General features: G+C 36.3%; 1 protein-coding gene across 1 annotated transcript in view; it reads right to left on the bottom strand.

Annotated features, from left to right (window-relative positions):
• Nucleotides 1-17653, bottom strand: part of Ak9 (adenylate kinase 9) — a 244663-nt gene that overhangs the window by 208755 nt on the left and 18255 nt on the right. Inside the window, exons 6-9 of the mRNA XM_023708665.1 lie at nucleotides 12996-13108; nucleotides 10965-11165; nucleotides 6683-6811; nucleotides 1561-1635 (exon numbers count right to left, since the gene is read on the bottom strand). Of these exons, the coding sequence (XP_023564433.1) occupies nucleotides 1561-1635; nucleotides 6683-6811; nucleotides 10965-11165; nucleotides 12996-13108 (518 nt within the window). The remainder of the gene's footprint in view (nucleotides 1-1560; nucleotides 1636-6682; nucleotides 6812-10964; nucleotides 11166-12995; nucleotides 13109-17653) is intronic.

Raw genomic sequence — 17653 nt, 5'->3', positions numbered from 1 at the left:
TTTTTTTAATTTTTTTGTCATATTCTGTAGGGACTTAAAGTTTAATGTATCAATATGTTATGAAAAATACCTGTTTCATGTTATGCCTAAGATGTTTGATATTCAGATAGATAGTGAGGTTAAGCTCAACAACCTAGGTTATATGGTAATAACAATAAGCTTCTCTTCTGGAGGGTTAACAACCTAAGTTTGCAGACCAAAAATTACAGAAAAAGGAGGGCCGAAAGGAAAGCCAACATTTTGGCCCTAGCCTTCCAAGATCAATTAAGACTCAGGACATAAGAGAACCTGTACTGTAACATCATGTAACTCAGTTGTGTCCCAAATTTTCTGACCAAGGAGATTATAGGGCCAAAGAGGTAAGTGATCATTGATATAGAGAGTGCCTAAGGAGAGTCACATAGAAAGAAAACATTCTCTCAGGCTTTCACAGAAAGCAAGTTGGCCAAGCAATGGTCGTGACTCATCCACATGGCTGACACTGACAAAGGATTTACAATCTGAGGTTCAGGGTCTCAGGATAAATCCTGAGGGGATTTAACTGACCTTATCAGATACAAAAGCTACAATTCTTCTTACATAGGTCTTGCTTTATCCTGGTCTTAACCATCCACCAGAAAAGTATAAAAATGAAGTACAAGAAATAAAGCCATGGTGTTATATTGAGCTGCAGGGGACTCAGGTCTACAACTTTTGACATTGCCAGTCAAGAGGAAGACTCAGTATTGTTATGGACTACTGGACTATTTTGGAATATTATGCTGAGTTCACACACCTATAATATTTGAATGATGGAACTAAATAAAAAAGGGGATATAGATGAATGACCATGTTGTGTCTGTGTATTCAAAATGATTAGGATATATAGCTACATTCTCTTAATTCAAGGAATAGAGGGATTTGTTTTAATAGTGTTTGTAAATAGGATATCATGTCTGCATATTGTTCAACAAATAACCACTAGGAAGGCAGTATGCAATGTATTAATTATTGGAACTGTCCTACCAATTTGATTTGTAACTGTCTCAATGTTATTTATTTCTAAATAAAATTATGGGGAAAAATAAAAAATAAAAAAAGAAAGTTGAAAACAGCTTTTTTAAATGGGGTGGGAGGGAAGGGTTCAATGTAGGGGAACGAAATGGAGAACAAGAGAGCTAACATTTATTATGCACGTGTATAAATTTCTCATTTTGAACATGAGCCTCACATGTAGTAAACATGTATTAATAAAAATGTTTCAGGGCCAGCCAAGTAGCTCAGGGGATCAAAGCACCTGCAAGCAGGCACAGGGGGTGGGGTTCGATCCCTGGGCTTGCGGTGATGGCCCTGCCCCCAGGGCATGCTGAGATGGCAGTTGAGACTGGGCATGGTGGTGCATGCCTGTAATACCAGACCTTGGGAGGCTGTAAACAGGCGGATTGCTGAGAGTCTGATTTAGTAGTGAGACCCTGAATGACCTGTAGACCCTTCCCTAAACTACAAAAATAAATAAATAAAATTTAAAATAAATAAATAAATTTTTCCAGCTCAGATATTATTATGAAACACTGAACTCACCATGAAGAGCTCCTCAGGAGATTTATTTCCATCAAGCTCAATGAGATACTGGGGATTATGTTCAGCCATTACTTTCTGCAGACAATGGGAAAGAAATCTTATCTATGTGATTAGCCAGACATAATGGTGCACATCTGTACAGAGGGTGAGGCAGAGAATTGATGTGAGGTTGAGGTTGGCTCTTATTACAAATTACTTTTGTAATTATTGAATAATAATGTATTTTTAAAACAAGAAAAGAAATGGTTGAAAACCAACTAAATATTTTAATCTACCTTGTCAAAGAATAGAGGAACATTAAAAATTATGCTACATTTACAGTATGTAAAACCATTAAATTGTGATATTAATACTGATCTTGCAAAAGTATAGGGAAGGGCTGGGGATAGAGCTCAGCAGCACAAGTGCCAACTTGGAAAGCACAAGGTCCTCCATTCGATTCCTAATTTAAAAAAATGTATAGGGAAAAATTAATTATGTTAAATGAAAAAGATTCAGTTATGCACACATGATCTCAAACATTCAAAAATTATTTAATGTTCTTAATTATATAATGCTTTTCAATAATTACAAAAATAACTTATACTGAAAGCATCCAGTGAGGGAGTGAGACAGACACAGAGACAGTGACCAGCACACTTCCTGATCTCAGCTATGCCCTCACGAGATGTTTCTTCTTGTTTTTCTCACTGACACAAATACTGGACACATATAAACATTAACTAACACTCAGTAAGCAACTGTTTCCTATATTCTGATATACTGAATATATGAACTAGGTTTATAAAAGTAAGTTTTAAAGTTAAAGGTGCTGCCCATTGATTTTCCAAAAGGCAGTAGCAATACATCTATAGTTTTTCTTTGGTGGAACTGGGGATTGAACTCAGGCCCTTGCACTTGCCAGGCAAGCACTTATTCAACTGAGCTATCTCCCCGGCCCCCCAAAAAGGTGGAAGCAATACAAAGGTCTTGATAGAAATATGTAAGGATGTTCATTTATTCCTGCCACCAGGGGCTATTTTAGCTTTTACGTACCTGCCAAACTAAGTTGAAAAATGTGACTGGTTTGTTTTACATTTTATTTTCCTATCAAGGTTCAGAATTCACATGTCCATCTTTGTTAATTACCTAATCATATCCTTTGCATGTTCCTATTATATTGTTTCTTTAGCATTCATGGAAATTCCATAACCCTTATCTGTCACATAGATTGCAAGTATTTTATCTTTCTATAATTTATCTTTTGACTTCTTTATGATGTCTTCTACACAATAAAATATTTTATCAAGTACATATACATATTCTCATGGTTTCTAGATTTCCTTTCTCATTTAGAATTTTTTTCTACTTCAAGATTATAGTAGGGATTGTGCCAGGGAGATAGCTCAGTGGCTTAAGCACCTGGCTGGCAAGTTTAAGGTCCTGAGTTCAATCTCCAGTACAAAAAAAGAAAAAGATTATAGTAGGGATTAGGGATACAATTTAGCAGTGAACCACTTGTCTAGTATGTGAGAATCCCTGGATTTGGTCCCCAGTAATACAAAAAATATGCATCAATAGTCTTTAAATTTTCTTCTAAATAATCTTCTAAACTATTTATTTTTAATATTAATGTCTAAGGTCAACTAGATTTTATTTTTTGTTCAACCACATTGAATTTTATCCAACCCTTGTATTCCCAGAAAGTAAAGATGGTCAAGAAATAATTCCCACTTTCTTCCTGATTCCTTAAAGACCCAGACAAAAATACTGTCTCCATCCTTCTTCATGACTCCATGAGACTCAAGGATAGCTCCTGTGTGTGTACCTGCTTCCATAAAGCCCAGGTCCACTTTCTTAAGTTCTTCATCACTGAATATTTTCCATATTACAATTCTGCACAAAACCACTACCTTAGTTCCACAGTGCATTTTGTTTTTCACTGTATTGTTCATAAGTAGACTCTAGTGTTTTATTTTCCAGAGTGCAGATTATGCCAATATTATTTATTTAATCATAAATAACTATGATGTGAACAAAACAGTACATAATGCTTTTCAATACCTCAAGTCTTTTCTCAAACTAAGTTAAAAAAGGATTTTCTAAAGTGAAGAGTGTGAACGCTCTATGCCAAATGTCAATGTGGGATTCCAAGACAGGCAAGGAGACCTGGCATCACCTATTCTGGAGCACAGGGCAGGACATGAACAAGGTGAGCCTTTTTTTTCATTATTAATTTTACTGAGAAACAAATAGCAATGAGACAGTTTCAAAAGAGATTAGTAGGACAGTCTCGATAATTAATACATTGCACATTGTTGTCTTCATAGTGGTTATTCACAGTACAAGATGCATACATGGTATCCTGTCCAAACACTCTTAGTACAAATCTTTCTTTTCATTGATTTAAGAGAAAGTAGCTGTATATCTTTCCTATTTTGTATATATAGATACAAAATGGTCCTTCATTTGTATCCCACCCCCTTTTTTTTTTGTTTTGTCAGAGATAGGTATTCCATTGTCATTTAAATATTGTAGGTGTGTGAATTCAGCAAAGTAAGCCAATATAGTCCAGTAGTCCATAATAGTAGTGGGTTATCTGTAGGACTGGCAATGTCAGAAGTTGTTGAATTGAGCCTTGTACAGCTCAGCATATTAACATGGCTTTACTTTTTATACCTCATTTTTATACTTTTCTACTGGATGGTTAAGACCAAGATAAAGCAAGACCTATATAACAAGAAGTGTAACTCTTGTATTTGACAAGGTCAGTCAATTCCCCTCAGGATTTATCCTGAAACCATGTACTACAGTTTGTAGATCCTTTGTCAGTGTCATTCATGTGGATGAGTCATGGCCATTGCTTTACCAATTTGTTCTCTGTGAAAGCCTGAAAGAATGTTTTCTCTCCATGTGACTCTCCTTAGGCATACTCTACATCATAGATCACTTTCCTCTGTGGCCCCATAATCTCCTTGATCAGAAAACTTGGGACATCATTGAGTTACAGGATGTTATAGTACAGGTTCTCTTATATCCTGAGTCCTCACTGACCTTGAAAGGCTAGGGCCAAATGTTGGCTGTCCTTGCAGCCCTTCTTTTTCTCTAATTTTTGGCCTGCAAACTTCAGTTGTTAACCCTCCAGAAGAGAGGCTTAATGATATTATTACCCTATAATATAGGCAATTGAGCTTGACTAGTGTACTCCACAGATGTCACCCAGGCTTAATGTCTGTCTAGGTTCTTGGCTTTGCGTTCTTGGATTGCTGGTGTTAGGATAAATATTTTTTGTCTAGATTTTGATGAAGGACCTAGAAGTTTTCCACTTTTGCATTTTTTGTAGGCAAGCTATCAAACAAAGGTCACACTAATTTATATTCCTTTTAATGGGGTTTAAGAGTGTTTTATCATATACTTGCTAGCATTAGGAATTCTTATTACTTGGACATCTTTGAAAATTTGATTCTGGAAATGATATTACTTAGATGAGAATTTCTTTATTATCAATGAGGCTAAACATGTTTCTAGAGCCTCACTGCCCTTTTGTATTTCCTTTGTGTAAACTGCCTGCTAATATTTGTGGCTCATTTATTTCAGCAGGGTATAAATTATGGGCTTAAAAATTATTTACATGACCTTTTTATATATTAAACTTTTAAATCTTTCAACAGAGTTTTAATTTTCTATCTATCATCTGTCTGTCTGTCTGTCTGTCTGTCTGTCTGTCTGTCTGTCTCTCTATTTGGTACAGGGTCTTGCTAGGCAGCTCGAACTCATAGTGATCCTCCTGTTTTCAGCCTTCCCAGCGTTGGGATTACAGGTGTGCCCCACCACACCCAGTTTTGGTCTGTGCACCTGGAGTTCTGGAGCTGGCACAGCATGTGGTACCAGGGATTGAACCCAGGTCCTTGTGCTTGCCAGGCAGGCACCTACAGCTGAGCTATCTCCCCAGTCCTCAACAAAGTTTTAATTTAAGTTTTCATCTATGCATTTATCTTTCAAAAATTTTACATTCAATGAAATGGAAGCTTTTTCCATCAAGGCCTGGACATCTGTCCAGCTGAGGCATGTACCACCTCCAGACTTTGGACATTGCGCTGGGATGAGCAATGCCAGTGTGCAAACCCTGGGTGCTGTCCTTGAAGAGACTACCTCTGCTTTTTTTATCCATGAATATTATTTCCTACTGCTTTGAGCCTGATTCCACTTTTTCTTTATTTCTTGTTCAGTGTCAGCCACTTAAGCAGTACCCAGGATAGAAAGGAAGAATGGATAATCATTTAATTCACTCTTAAGCTACATTTAAAGGCCAATAATATAAGAGGTAGGGAGGGATAAAAGCCTTGTCTAAGAAGATGATTAAATCTGGTTCACATTTTAGAAGATGGATAAGAATAAAAATGATCTAGCCAATTTGGTTTTAATATTATTAAAAAGGTATGAAAAAAACTCTTTTAGATTCTCTGTCAGATGAGAAGAGATAACACTAGGACTGCTTTTTATTTTTCTTCAGAGTTCAGTTGCTTAGCAAAATATCTGCTCAAACACCCAAGTTCAATAAATGTTTGTTGACTAAATGTCCAATCTAAGTGATTAAATTTGGAAGAATTTTTCCTGGGTTTTAACATATAAAAGATGTTTCTAACATAATTATAATCTCAGTAATCACATTTTCAAAATAATATTTTAATTAAGACATTTCTATTATAATATATAATAGTCTTTGCCATATTTACACATAGCCAACTTTGCATGAGGTGACCACGGAAACCATTTTTTTTAGTTTGCAATTTAAAATAACAATTCCCTTCAAATAAAAAGTACATCTTAGGTATGCAGTTTGTTTTGATAAAACCATAAGTTATACATTAAATGGATTTTACAAAATATACATTGTCTAGCCCCATCCATAAATGAGTTCCTCTGATTTTTGAAAAATGCAGTTCATTTGTCACTTTTCAACAACAGAGTCATTTTGCAAGAATATGGTTACAACCACACCTTTTGGGATGGAAGAATTTTCTAACAGCTTTCTACCAAGTTCAAGAAAATCAAAAGAGAAATAAATATCCGAAAGCTATTTAACCAGAGTCAAAACACATACATCAATATTTCCATTTTTAGCAATGTATCTTGTGCTTACTTCTAAAGTAGGAAGAGCTGTTTCCTTATAAAGTTTAATAATATTCTGAACGTTTTCCAAATAATCCTCAGGCCGCTGAACTAGATGTTGAAGACTTTCAGCTACGATCTGCATTTCTGCAATATACGCCTAAATGAAAAAGAAGAGATTTTAACTACTACTCGGTCAACGATTCTTCAGTTTGTAAGCCATATTCATCTTCTTTGTGCTTAGATACCACTTTAGGGTGAGAAGGAGAAAAGGGAAGATTGAAGTCATGATTTTATTGAAGAGAGACTGGACACTCTAAGCAGAAACCGCAAGTACAAGGCTTGAAGGCCTTCATTAAATGAAACAACATTTTAAATTGACTTGAATGCTAATTTATTTTCTGTTCCCCAACAAATAGGAAAGAGTAGGGGAAGATTTCAGATTTTTAAAGACAAAATATAAAACGTGGAGTTTCTTTTAATACCTGAGCTTGTAGTTCATTCATTAATTTCTTTCTTCATTCAGTAAATATTTACTGACTTCCTACTACAATTCAAGCACTGTGTGGTAGCTTTGGGTACAATGGTAAGCAAAACCATTTAATGCTCTGGGGTCACAGAGCTCACACTGCAGTTGGGAAAAGCAGCATAAACAAGAACACAAATAAATACACAATATATTAGGTGGTAGGAATAAGTACTAAAACATAAAGTCAAGAGTCATTTGAGGTGTTATTTCATATTAGGATGTCATGAAAGGACTCTTTGAAGGAGTGACATTTGAGCTGGACCTTAGAAGAAAGGGACAGAGCCACACAGGCAGAGAGTGTAGTACATGGGGCCTCTATTCACAAACTTAACTCTTTCCATGGTTCTAGTTGCAATGATATTTAGAATTAAGTTCATGAACTGAGGTACCACCATACCTATAAAAGTTTTCAGCCCAAGGGTGAGTGTTCTGCATCAAATTTAATATAATTAGTCTTTTTGTTCCAGTTTTATAAATGCATATAAATAGTGTACACAATTTGAATCCCATTATCTATGTATAAGCCATCTTATAATCTGTTTTAAGTATTATTTTAATGCCCAGGTAATCATTTCCTTGAACACAATATTCAATTATTTAATCATTACTCTATAGCTGGACAAGAAGAATGTTTCAGGTTCTTACATTTATAATTGGGCCAGCAAGATAACTCAGCAGACTAAGTGCCTGCTTAAGCAAGCACAGGGACCAGGGTTTGATCCCTGGCACCACATGCCATGCCAGCCCCTCCCCTGGGTACACTAAGCTAGCCACCAAGATGGGCATGGTGGACCATGCCTGTAATCCCAGTGCCGGGGAGGCTGAAAACAGGAGGATCACTACAAGTCCAAGCTGTGTAGTGAGACCTTGTGCCAAATACATAAATATAATAAGAATAATGCCACATTTTTATATAAATCTTTAAGTACTAACATTTCCCTAGAATAATTCTTAAAATTATGATTACCAAATCAAAGTTTATACATTTCAAGGTGGATGATTCAATTGCACTAACTTTCAAAAAAAAGTGTTACCATTCCCTTTCCTGCAGGCAGCATTGCAAACACACTTGAATCCACTGGTTCAGCTATCACGTACCTTTATATTAAGTACTTACTACTACCTAGCAAGCACTGTAATGGGTATGGAGATATATTTAGTAGGATTGACAAGCAAGTGAGAACATAATAGAATTTCAAAAGGTGACCCTAACCCTCACCCTAAAGTGCTGTGAGCAAAATAAAGATAAGGACTTACATTTCCATTGTCCAGCATGATAGCTATTAGCCATATGTATTAGCACTGAATATTTGACAAATGCAAACCAAAATGTGTTCAAAATGGAAAATGCATACTAGATTTTTAAGATGTAGTATGAAAAAAAAGTTTAATTCCTAACATCTTCATACTGATTATATGTTCAAATAAAATTTGGGTTATATTGGATTAAATAAAATATATTACTAATTTACTGTCCCTTGTTTCTTTTTACTTTAGAAAGCATGGCTTGTAGAAGTCTAGAATCACACACAGCTCACAATGTGTTTCTATTGCATGCTGCTGGCTTAGAGTTACTTGCTGGACATGTGACAAAAGAAGAGATGAAGGTAAGAAGGAACAGTCACGTGAAGGCCTGGAGAAGAACAGTGTTGTAGGCAAAGGGCAGAGGAAACAGCAAGTGCAAGGCTTGAAGCTGTGAGTTCAGCACAGTGTGAGAAGAGCTAGAAGGCTAAGATGGCCAGAACAAGGTGAGCAGGCGAGAAGTCAAGGTTGAGATTACAGGGACTGGGCCACAGCCTTATGAGACCTCTGAAGGTACCTGGATTTTAACTCAAAGAAAATAGAAAGTTACTGATGATATATAGTTTTTAATGGATCTGGCTTCTGTAAAGAATGAAATGGAAAGGAGAGGGAAGTAGAAACTAAGGGAAAATTAACAACATCCTTGCAGCCATTCAGGGAGATTGTCTAGATTGGAGTGAACCTCAGGATGAAAGCACTTCATGCAATTACTGGCCACTGACCTCAGCGGGCAGCAGGTCGACACATTTAACTTCTGGACTTGGCTGTGTCAGACAAAAGGGCCCTAGAGGTTGAAACTAATCGAAGATATAAGATGACTGACCAACACTATATTTGAAACATTTTGGATTCATTGCCAACTTTATTTTACAATCCTGATTTTTCTCTTCTCTGTGAAAATTAGAATGCCTGGAAAAAATGGGCTGGCATTTGCACATGGTAACAGATGGGTTACCAGCTGGGTTACTCAGTCCAGAGCTGAGTAGCAGCAGGGTTGTGTGGGGAATAAGGGCTGTTTCCTGTCCAAGGAAGCTTTCTGCAGCCATGAAAACTTCTGCATCTGTATTGTTTGCTTAGGAAAACACAGGTAGACCAGGTATTTTAATGCAGCTTATACTACTACAGAACTTAATTTTGAAATTTATACATTTCAATTGATTTAATCTAAATAGCCAGTGGGTCTAGTGGCTACCATCCTAGACAGTGAAGCCCTAGCCTGCCCTAGCTCCTCAGTCTCTCCAAATATATCCTTGGTATGGCATCATGGCCTGCAACTAAGTGAGCAGCGACCTCTATAAATCATCATACAAGTGTGTATTGCTTCATTCATGCTAAAATGGAACACTTTCACTCCATTTTGGTATGAAGTTTTCCTTATAAAATTCTAGAATAGATATTGATTATTACCTAACCCTATTTTATGGTTTTATATGAGCTTTATTATGTTTATATTTTTATTTTCTTTCTTTCTTTCTTTCTTTCTTTCTTTCTTTCTTTCTTTCTTTCTTTTTTTCCCAGAACAAGGGATTGAACTCAGGCCCTTGTGCTTGCCAGGGAAGTGCTTATTCCACTGAGCCATCTCCTCAGCCCCAATGTTTATATTTTTAAATAAAAAAATAATGTCAAAGATTTATTTAACTCACTAGTAAGGAAAGCAGTAGGATGACAAAGCAAAAGTTTTTATAATTGCTGGAATCCAATTGGAAAATTAGACCTCACGGCTGCTTGCCTAACATCCTATGTGGCCATAAAAATATGTCTTCAAAGGGTTGTTTTTTCTTCTGGATAAATAACTTGCAATGCATCCATCTGTAAGTTAGCATCTGATTTCACAGTCTAAGGCCTAATAGAAATTGTCAATACTACACAGACATCAGTAGAACGAGGACTGGGAAACATTGCCACATCTCATTCCTATGGGCCAAAGCCTGCACTTTTCTTAAAAGTCAATAAATTTCTTACTACCAAACTTTCCTCTTTAAGTCATAGGAGAGTCTTTCCTTGTCCTGCTACATTATGTTTGCTAGTGTTTACTTGAGGATTGTTGCAACAACATGTATATGTAAAACTAGGCTATAGATTTCAGGTACTCTCTTCATCAGAGTTTGGATGCAGGGTTGTTAACTTCATAAGTTAAATCATGCCTGGACTACTCTGCTTTCCAAACACAGTTTCCATTTTATTGCTTTGACTGCTTAAACTAGGAGGGTGTTTGACAAATGCAAGTAACAACAGTTGCAGACTCACTGTCAGACTATAAAGGGACCTCTATTGTCACAGGAAAGTTCAACCTGACTGAGAATATGATCTAATAATTCTTGAAAAACATGAAACATTTTTGCTTATGTCCTCCAGACTCAAAAATCTGAAGAAAATATAATTTTCTAATATGTGCTATTTTTCATTATTTATACTACCATTAATTTTATTTATAGCAAAATTTAAGCATACAGTATATGGTAAGGACCTATTGGGATATTACCTCTTCTTCTTCTTCTTGCTCTTCTTCCTCTTCTCCTTCCACTTCAATATTCCCTTCTTTATGGGCAACTTTCTTCTTCTTCTTCTTCTTCCTACGACTCTCAATGACTTCAGGATCCCACTGATCTCTACTATAGATGTATCCTGTGATACTGTGCTGTCTTTGCCCAGATACTCTTTGGCATAAATCATAGTCAGGGCACTAAGTAAGGGACAATATTATTAAATCACCAAAAACATTCTCAATATGTTTCTAATATTATTCTGATTCTGGTGATTATGCAGTATGATATTATGAAATGCATAAACCAAAAACCTCCTCTAAAACCTGAGCAAATACAATATAACAAAAACCACAAGTTTTATGCTATGTCAATATCTTTATTTCTCCATAATTATTAAAATGAAATTTTCAGTTTAAAAAACAGGATTAGAACAGTAGAAAGAGTAGAAAAATAAAAGATCACTTTACTGCAAAGAATGTAAGTTCACAGGATCCTAATCAGATTGTTGAAAAAGCTAAAAGTGGAGAAAACTAGGGGTATCTCCACATACTTACAACAAAAACATTAATATTGTACATTCTCAATGTTTATTATCATTTATAGCTTTATGGGAAAGGGGCTTTATAAAACTCCACCATAAATGGGACCTCAAAGATTACTCTAATCTAAATTTTAAATTTTATAATTGAGGAAAAACAAGCCCTACATGGGAAATAAAAGCCAAAACCAAAGTCTATGAGTAATTTTCTTGTTTTCATGTGTGCAATTTTACTAAAGTCTCAGACTAACATGTTAAAATAAGCAAGCCAATATAATTATTAAAGCCACTTTGTAAATTGTAGAAATACAGGCAGATTACCAGAATACAATGTCATTTGGAAGCTTTCTAACTCAAAGCCCATGCTATGAGAGCTTTATTAATAGTAATGAAGGCTTGGGATTGTAAATCCTGCTCTGAATGTTTTCTAAGATTAAAAAAGAAATCTGGATAAAATAGGCATGGTGGTACATCCATGTAAGCCTAGCACTCCAGGAGGTTGAGAAAGAAGAATCACAAGTCTAAGTCCAGACTGGTCACTTTAAATACTTAAAGAAAATCCTGTCACAATTTTTTTTTTAAAGAATCAGGATGTAGCTCAGTGGCAAAGTCCTGGGCTCAATCTCCAGTAACACCACCACCAAAAAAAATCTGGATGATATTATATGGCAATGATTCTCAAATATTAGGGTGTGGTTGTATATGACTCATCTGGCCAGCTCATTAAATATAGATTTCTGCTTCCCCTTGTAATTTACTAAGATTGAAGAGTCTGAGATACTTCAAGTGATTCAGATGCTGACCACATTTTGAAAATAAAAGGAAGCACGCATATTGTTTCATCTTATTTGATAAACTTCTTAGAAGTCACCAGGTACCACAGAGTGAACTAGCTGATGCTTACATGAGTTAGACATAATTTCTACCTTATAGGAGTCACTGTTCACTTCATTGCAGGCCTACATAGGTTCTGTCCATTGGTAACGTGAACCAAGGATATAAATGAGAAAACAGAGCACCTAAGGCAGGTTAGGGCTTCACTGTCTGATATGGTAGCCACTAACCCCACTGTCAATTTAGATTTAAATCAATTAAAATTACATAAGAGAGCCTAGGAAGAAAATGGAGAATTGTGACAAAGGGAGGTGAATAATATGAGCATGGAATACTATGAATGGACATCAGAGAAGTTCAGTACTTAACTCTTCCAAGGTGGGCAAGGTGGGAGAGGGGCAGGGAAAACTCTGAGGAGAGGATACTGAACTGACTTTCCTAGGACGTCTAAGATCACAGCTGAAGAAACAGCAGGAAGTGTTTCCTGTGGATGGAGGCACAGGTGCACTAGCACAGATATATGGAGAAATGTAACTCAGTCTCTTTGATGCACAAATTACTATTTTAACAACTACTTAAAAATTTGAAAATATTCTTTGAATTTAAGAACTATCAAAAAGAAAAGTTTGCCATGTTAGAAAGACAATATCTTTACCTTAATATTGATTATAATATCAGGATTCAAATTTACATTTTTAATGAATTCTATTTGCTGCAAAGTAGTCGTAGCATCCTGTGAAAGTGATGGTATCTCAGTGATAACATAACCTGTCAAGTAAAATATAATTTAAAAATTTATGAATCATTAACACATGAGAGCATGGATTACTTTATAAAATATCATCTAGTTTTTTAATGAATATTAACACAGGTCATAAACTTATAAAAATGTTAAATTAACAAATTACAGTCATTACTACATGATGTATAACTATGAAGACCAATTTTCTGATTTAAAAGATTTATCATGAAGGACACCTTCCAGAGCAGTTCTAAGAAATTCCAAGTCAGTTTAATTTTAGACAAATGAGGTAGATAGGGAAGGAAATTTCCAAGCTAGCAATTCTTTACTCATACTAGAAATGCTTGTATGATGAATGGTGAAGGTGTATTACAAGAGTTAAGTAATAGATTATTTTCTTTCTTAAATTATTATTTTATGATATAATAGAACATATGAATATAAAACTTATCTAAATTATAGAGTAAAAAACACTGATATACCACCTACTGTTAAATAAACAAAACAGAATATGATTTGGGTCTAGCATATTTATTGTTTGTATTCTCATCTAGAAGCCTGAATCTCTTCTCTGAAATTCACTGTGTTTACCACAATTTCATTAATTTCCTCAACATATTTCTCTAATTATGTCACTTACTTTCTTGAGAAAATTTTATCAATAAAGGCTCAGTTCCTTCAATGTAAATTAAAAGCCTTCAATCTATTTTTCTCCTATTTTTATAGAATATTTTTTGGGTGAGGAACTGAGAAACTACATTGGATATTTGACAAAATAATTTACAAAAAGTAAAAAAGAGAAGAGTAAATGCCTGTTACTTCAACTTACATACAGTTTGCCAATTAGATTCAAATGAAAATTTAAATTTTGGAAAACTTTAATCCATTGCCATGAACTTGACAGCTTCCTAATTCCTAAAGCTTTTCTTATTAGGATTGACAAGGACATAAACAAGTATAATTTTTTATCTATAGGGTCTAACTGAGCAGCTTGAACTCCTAGTGATCCTCCAGTTTTCAGCCTTCCCAGAACTGTAATTTTTATCAAGTTTAATTTCTGATACTGCATAATGAATATTATAATTAGAAGATGTGCATAATACAAAGAACAAGTATTTTCTAAATGACCAACCGAATGTGTCACAAAATCATGCACAGGAAAGAGACTCATTCTGAAGGTAAGATAGCCAATGGATTTTCTTTTAACAGAGTTTGAAAAGTTCATTTATTGATTTTAAATGCTTCAGTGCAACTAACCTTAAAAAACCTCCCACTTTACTCAGTTTTGATGTAGAATTAAGAAGATGAAGAAGGAGTGTGTGGGAGAGCTTCCGGCTACCCTGTGCCGGTGGGAACTACCAGTCCCAGACCAGGCACAGCTTGGGTGAGAACCTCTTTCACCCCCTTGGGACCCTCCCCTCCGAAACACTCCGCAGCACCCCCACCCCCACCCCACCCGCCGCGTGAGAATTTCTGACACGTGCTAGGGACCCCCATATAAAGTCCTAGCCCAGGCCCGGTGAGTGTGTAGGAGAACTTGAGGCTACACTGCACCTGTGGGACCTGCCGGGCACAGCCCAGGGACAGCATGGGTGAGAATCTCTTCCACCTCCTTGGGACACTCACCCAACACTCCACAGCACACCCTCACCCTGCCCACACAGTGAGAATTTCTGCAGCATTCTGGGGCCCTCATATCCAGTCCTAGCCCAGGCCTGGTAAGTGTTCAGGAGAGCTGCCTTTCCCCCTACTACACCTTGTCCATTCCACACTCAGATCAGGCCTGGCATACAGAAGCAGAACATCTTGCCAGAGGGGCACAACAGGTGCACTCCCAAGGGCAGCAGCAGGAAGGAGGTGAGCACAGCAGCCAGACCCAAGCCAGGCACAGCTGGATAAATCCAAACTTTGTAGACCTGCACCTAAACTTCAGTAGGTACTAAGGTTATAACAGTGCTACACAAAAGGACAATGAGAAGGAGCAAAATGCAATCTCAGAACCCAAGCCCACCCATAACAAGTGCAGAGGACACTAACACAGAACAAATTGGGAATCACACAGCTGAAAGCAATGAATCAACAGCTTCTGAAACAAAGAAACAGCTGCAGAAAGGTATAGAGGAACACAGATTGGAAATTAAAAAAGAAATCCCTGAATTAATAACATCTGCAGTAGAGAATCAAATGCAGAAACATATGGAGGAAACCCAATGTCCACTCAGAACAAGTGCAGAGGACACTAGCTCACCTCAATGTATGAATTAATAGTGTCGATAGTAAATAAGCAACAGCAGAAAGTCATACAACTCAGAGCGGAATTCTTTTCTACTAGTTGAGCTCAGATGTATGAATTAATAGCCTTCTAAGTAAATAAGCAACAGCAGAAAGTTATAGAGGAACTCAGAGCGGAATTTTCTGAAATAAGAAAATAATTCTCAGAATTCATAGCATCAGAAGTGAAGAATGAACTACAGAAACATAGGAAGGAAATGCAATTTGAAAAAAAAACACTGCAGTAAAAGAATTAATAACTGCTTCTAAAGAAGACATTGATTTAAAAAATAGAGATTAGAAAAATGATGGTTTCCTTGAATGAGCAATACAGGAAAGAAACCGATTGCATGAAACAGAGTCAAAGAGATAATAGAGAAATTTAAAATCTCAATCACAAGCTTGCAAAACTGTTTTTTTAATTAATTAATTTATGTGTGTGTGTGTGTGTGTGTGTGTGTGGCCAGCTCAGCCCACCAGGGGGCAGGGCTGGCTGGCATGTGGTGCTGGGGGATTGAACCGTGGTCCCTCTGATTTGCTAAGCTTGTTCTAAGTAGGTGCTTTAGACCACTGAGCCATCTCACCAGCCCTGCAAAACTGTTTAAGTGAAAGTGAAGACAGAGTTTCAGATCTTGAAGACGCTGGTGCAGCTAATGAAAAGGTAAGAAAGGATCTCTTAAAAACAACTAGGATGCAGGAAAGAATAATTCATCACCTGCAAGATGATGCAAAGATGAACAATGTTGAGACTAATAGGCATCAATGAGAAAGAAGGAGTCAACACAAAGGACATTAAAAAAATATGGGCAGAAGTAATAGCAGAAAACTTCCCAAATATAAGGAAACAATCTGACATTCAGGTAATTGAACCATACAGTATGCCAAGTAACCTCAACACAATTAAAAACCCACCAAGACATATAATAGTCAAGATCCCAGAAATTCAGCACAAGAAGAATATACTGAAAGCCACTAGAGAAAAGAAGCAGATCACAATCAAAGAAAAACCCATCAGAATTATGGCTGACTTCTCGTCACAAACCATGAAGGCAAGAAGAGCATGAACAGAGTACTTCAAGTCCTCTACGAAAACAAATTCCAGCCCAGACTACTATACCCTGCAAAACTCTCTTTCAAGTTTGATGGAGAAGTAAAACACTTCCATGACAAAGAACAACTAGAGAATTTCATGATGACAAAGCCAACCCTACAGAGGATACTGAAAGACGTTCTAGAGAGGGACAAAAAAGATCAGAACTCCACAAATGAGATCAGAAGTCAACCAACTAAATAGGGCAAGCAATTAAACACAGGAGAAAAAGGAGTACACGACAGCAGGTAAATAACATGTCAATTGTAAGTCAATATATGTCAATTATAACCATCAATGGAAATGGACTCAATTCACCAATTAAGAGAAATAGACTGGCACAGTGGATTAGGAAACAAAATCCAACAATATACTGTATGCAAGAAACACATTTAACTCATAAAGACATTCATAGGCTGAAAGTCAAAGGATGGAACACAATACATGCCCCAGCACCTCAGAAAAAAGCAGAGGTAGCAACGCCATTCTCAGACAGTCTCAACTTCAAAACAACAATGATCAAACGAAATAATGAAGGTCACTATACACTGGTTAGGGGAAAAATTCAAGAGGAAGAGGTAACAATCATAAAAATGTATGCACCAAACATGGTAGAACCCAACTATATAAAGCCACTCTTAATGAACATGAAGAATCTAATATCCAATACAACAATCTTAACAGGAGACCTTAACACCCCCTTATCCCAAAAAGACAGGTCAACCAGAGAAAATATTAACAAAGAAATAACAGACCTGAACCAGAGCTTGAAACAAATGGATTTGGTGGACATATACAGAGTGTTCCAACCAAACACAGCTGAATACACATTTTTCTCAGCTGAACAAGGGTCATTTTCTAAAATCAACCACATACTAGTCCATAGGTCATGGTTAAGTATATGCAAGAAAACAGAAATTATCCCATGCATATTATCTGACCATAGTGCAATGAAACTGGAAATAAATGACAGAAGAAACTAAAAACAAACTCTAAATACATGGAAATTAAATGACACCCTACTCAGCAAACAATGGGTCACAGCTGAAGATAAACAAGAAATTCAACAATATCTACATTTCAATGAAAATTCAAGCACAACTTATCGGAATTTATGGGATACGATGAAAGCATTCTTAGAGGGACATTCATAGCTGTGAACTCACACATTAGGAAAACAGATAAATACCCTAATGCTGCACCTTCAACA

This window comes from Octodon degus, unplaced genomic scaffold (genome assembly GCF_000260255.1).
Source record: "Octodon degus isolate 3935 unplaced genomic scaffold, OctDeg1.0 scaffold00431, whole genome shotgun sequence".
Classification (NCBI taxonomy): Eukaryota; Metazoa; Chordata; class Mammalia; order Rodentia; family Octodontidae; genus Octodon; species Octodon degus.
The sequence above is the reverse complement of the archived record's forward strand: the minus strand, read 5'-3'. Positions and strand labels throughout refer to the sequence as shown.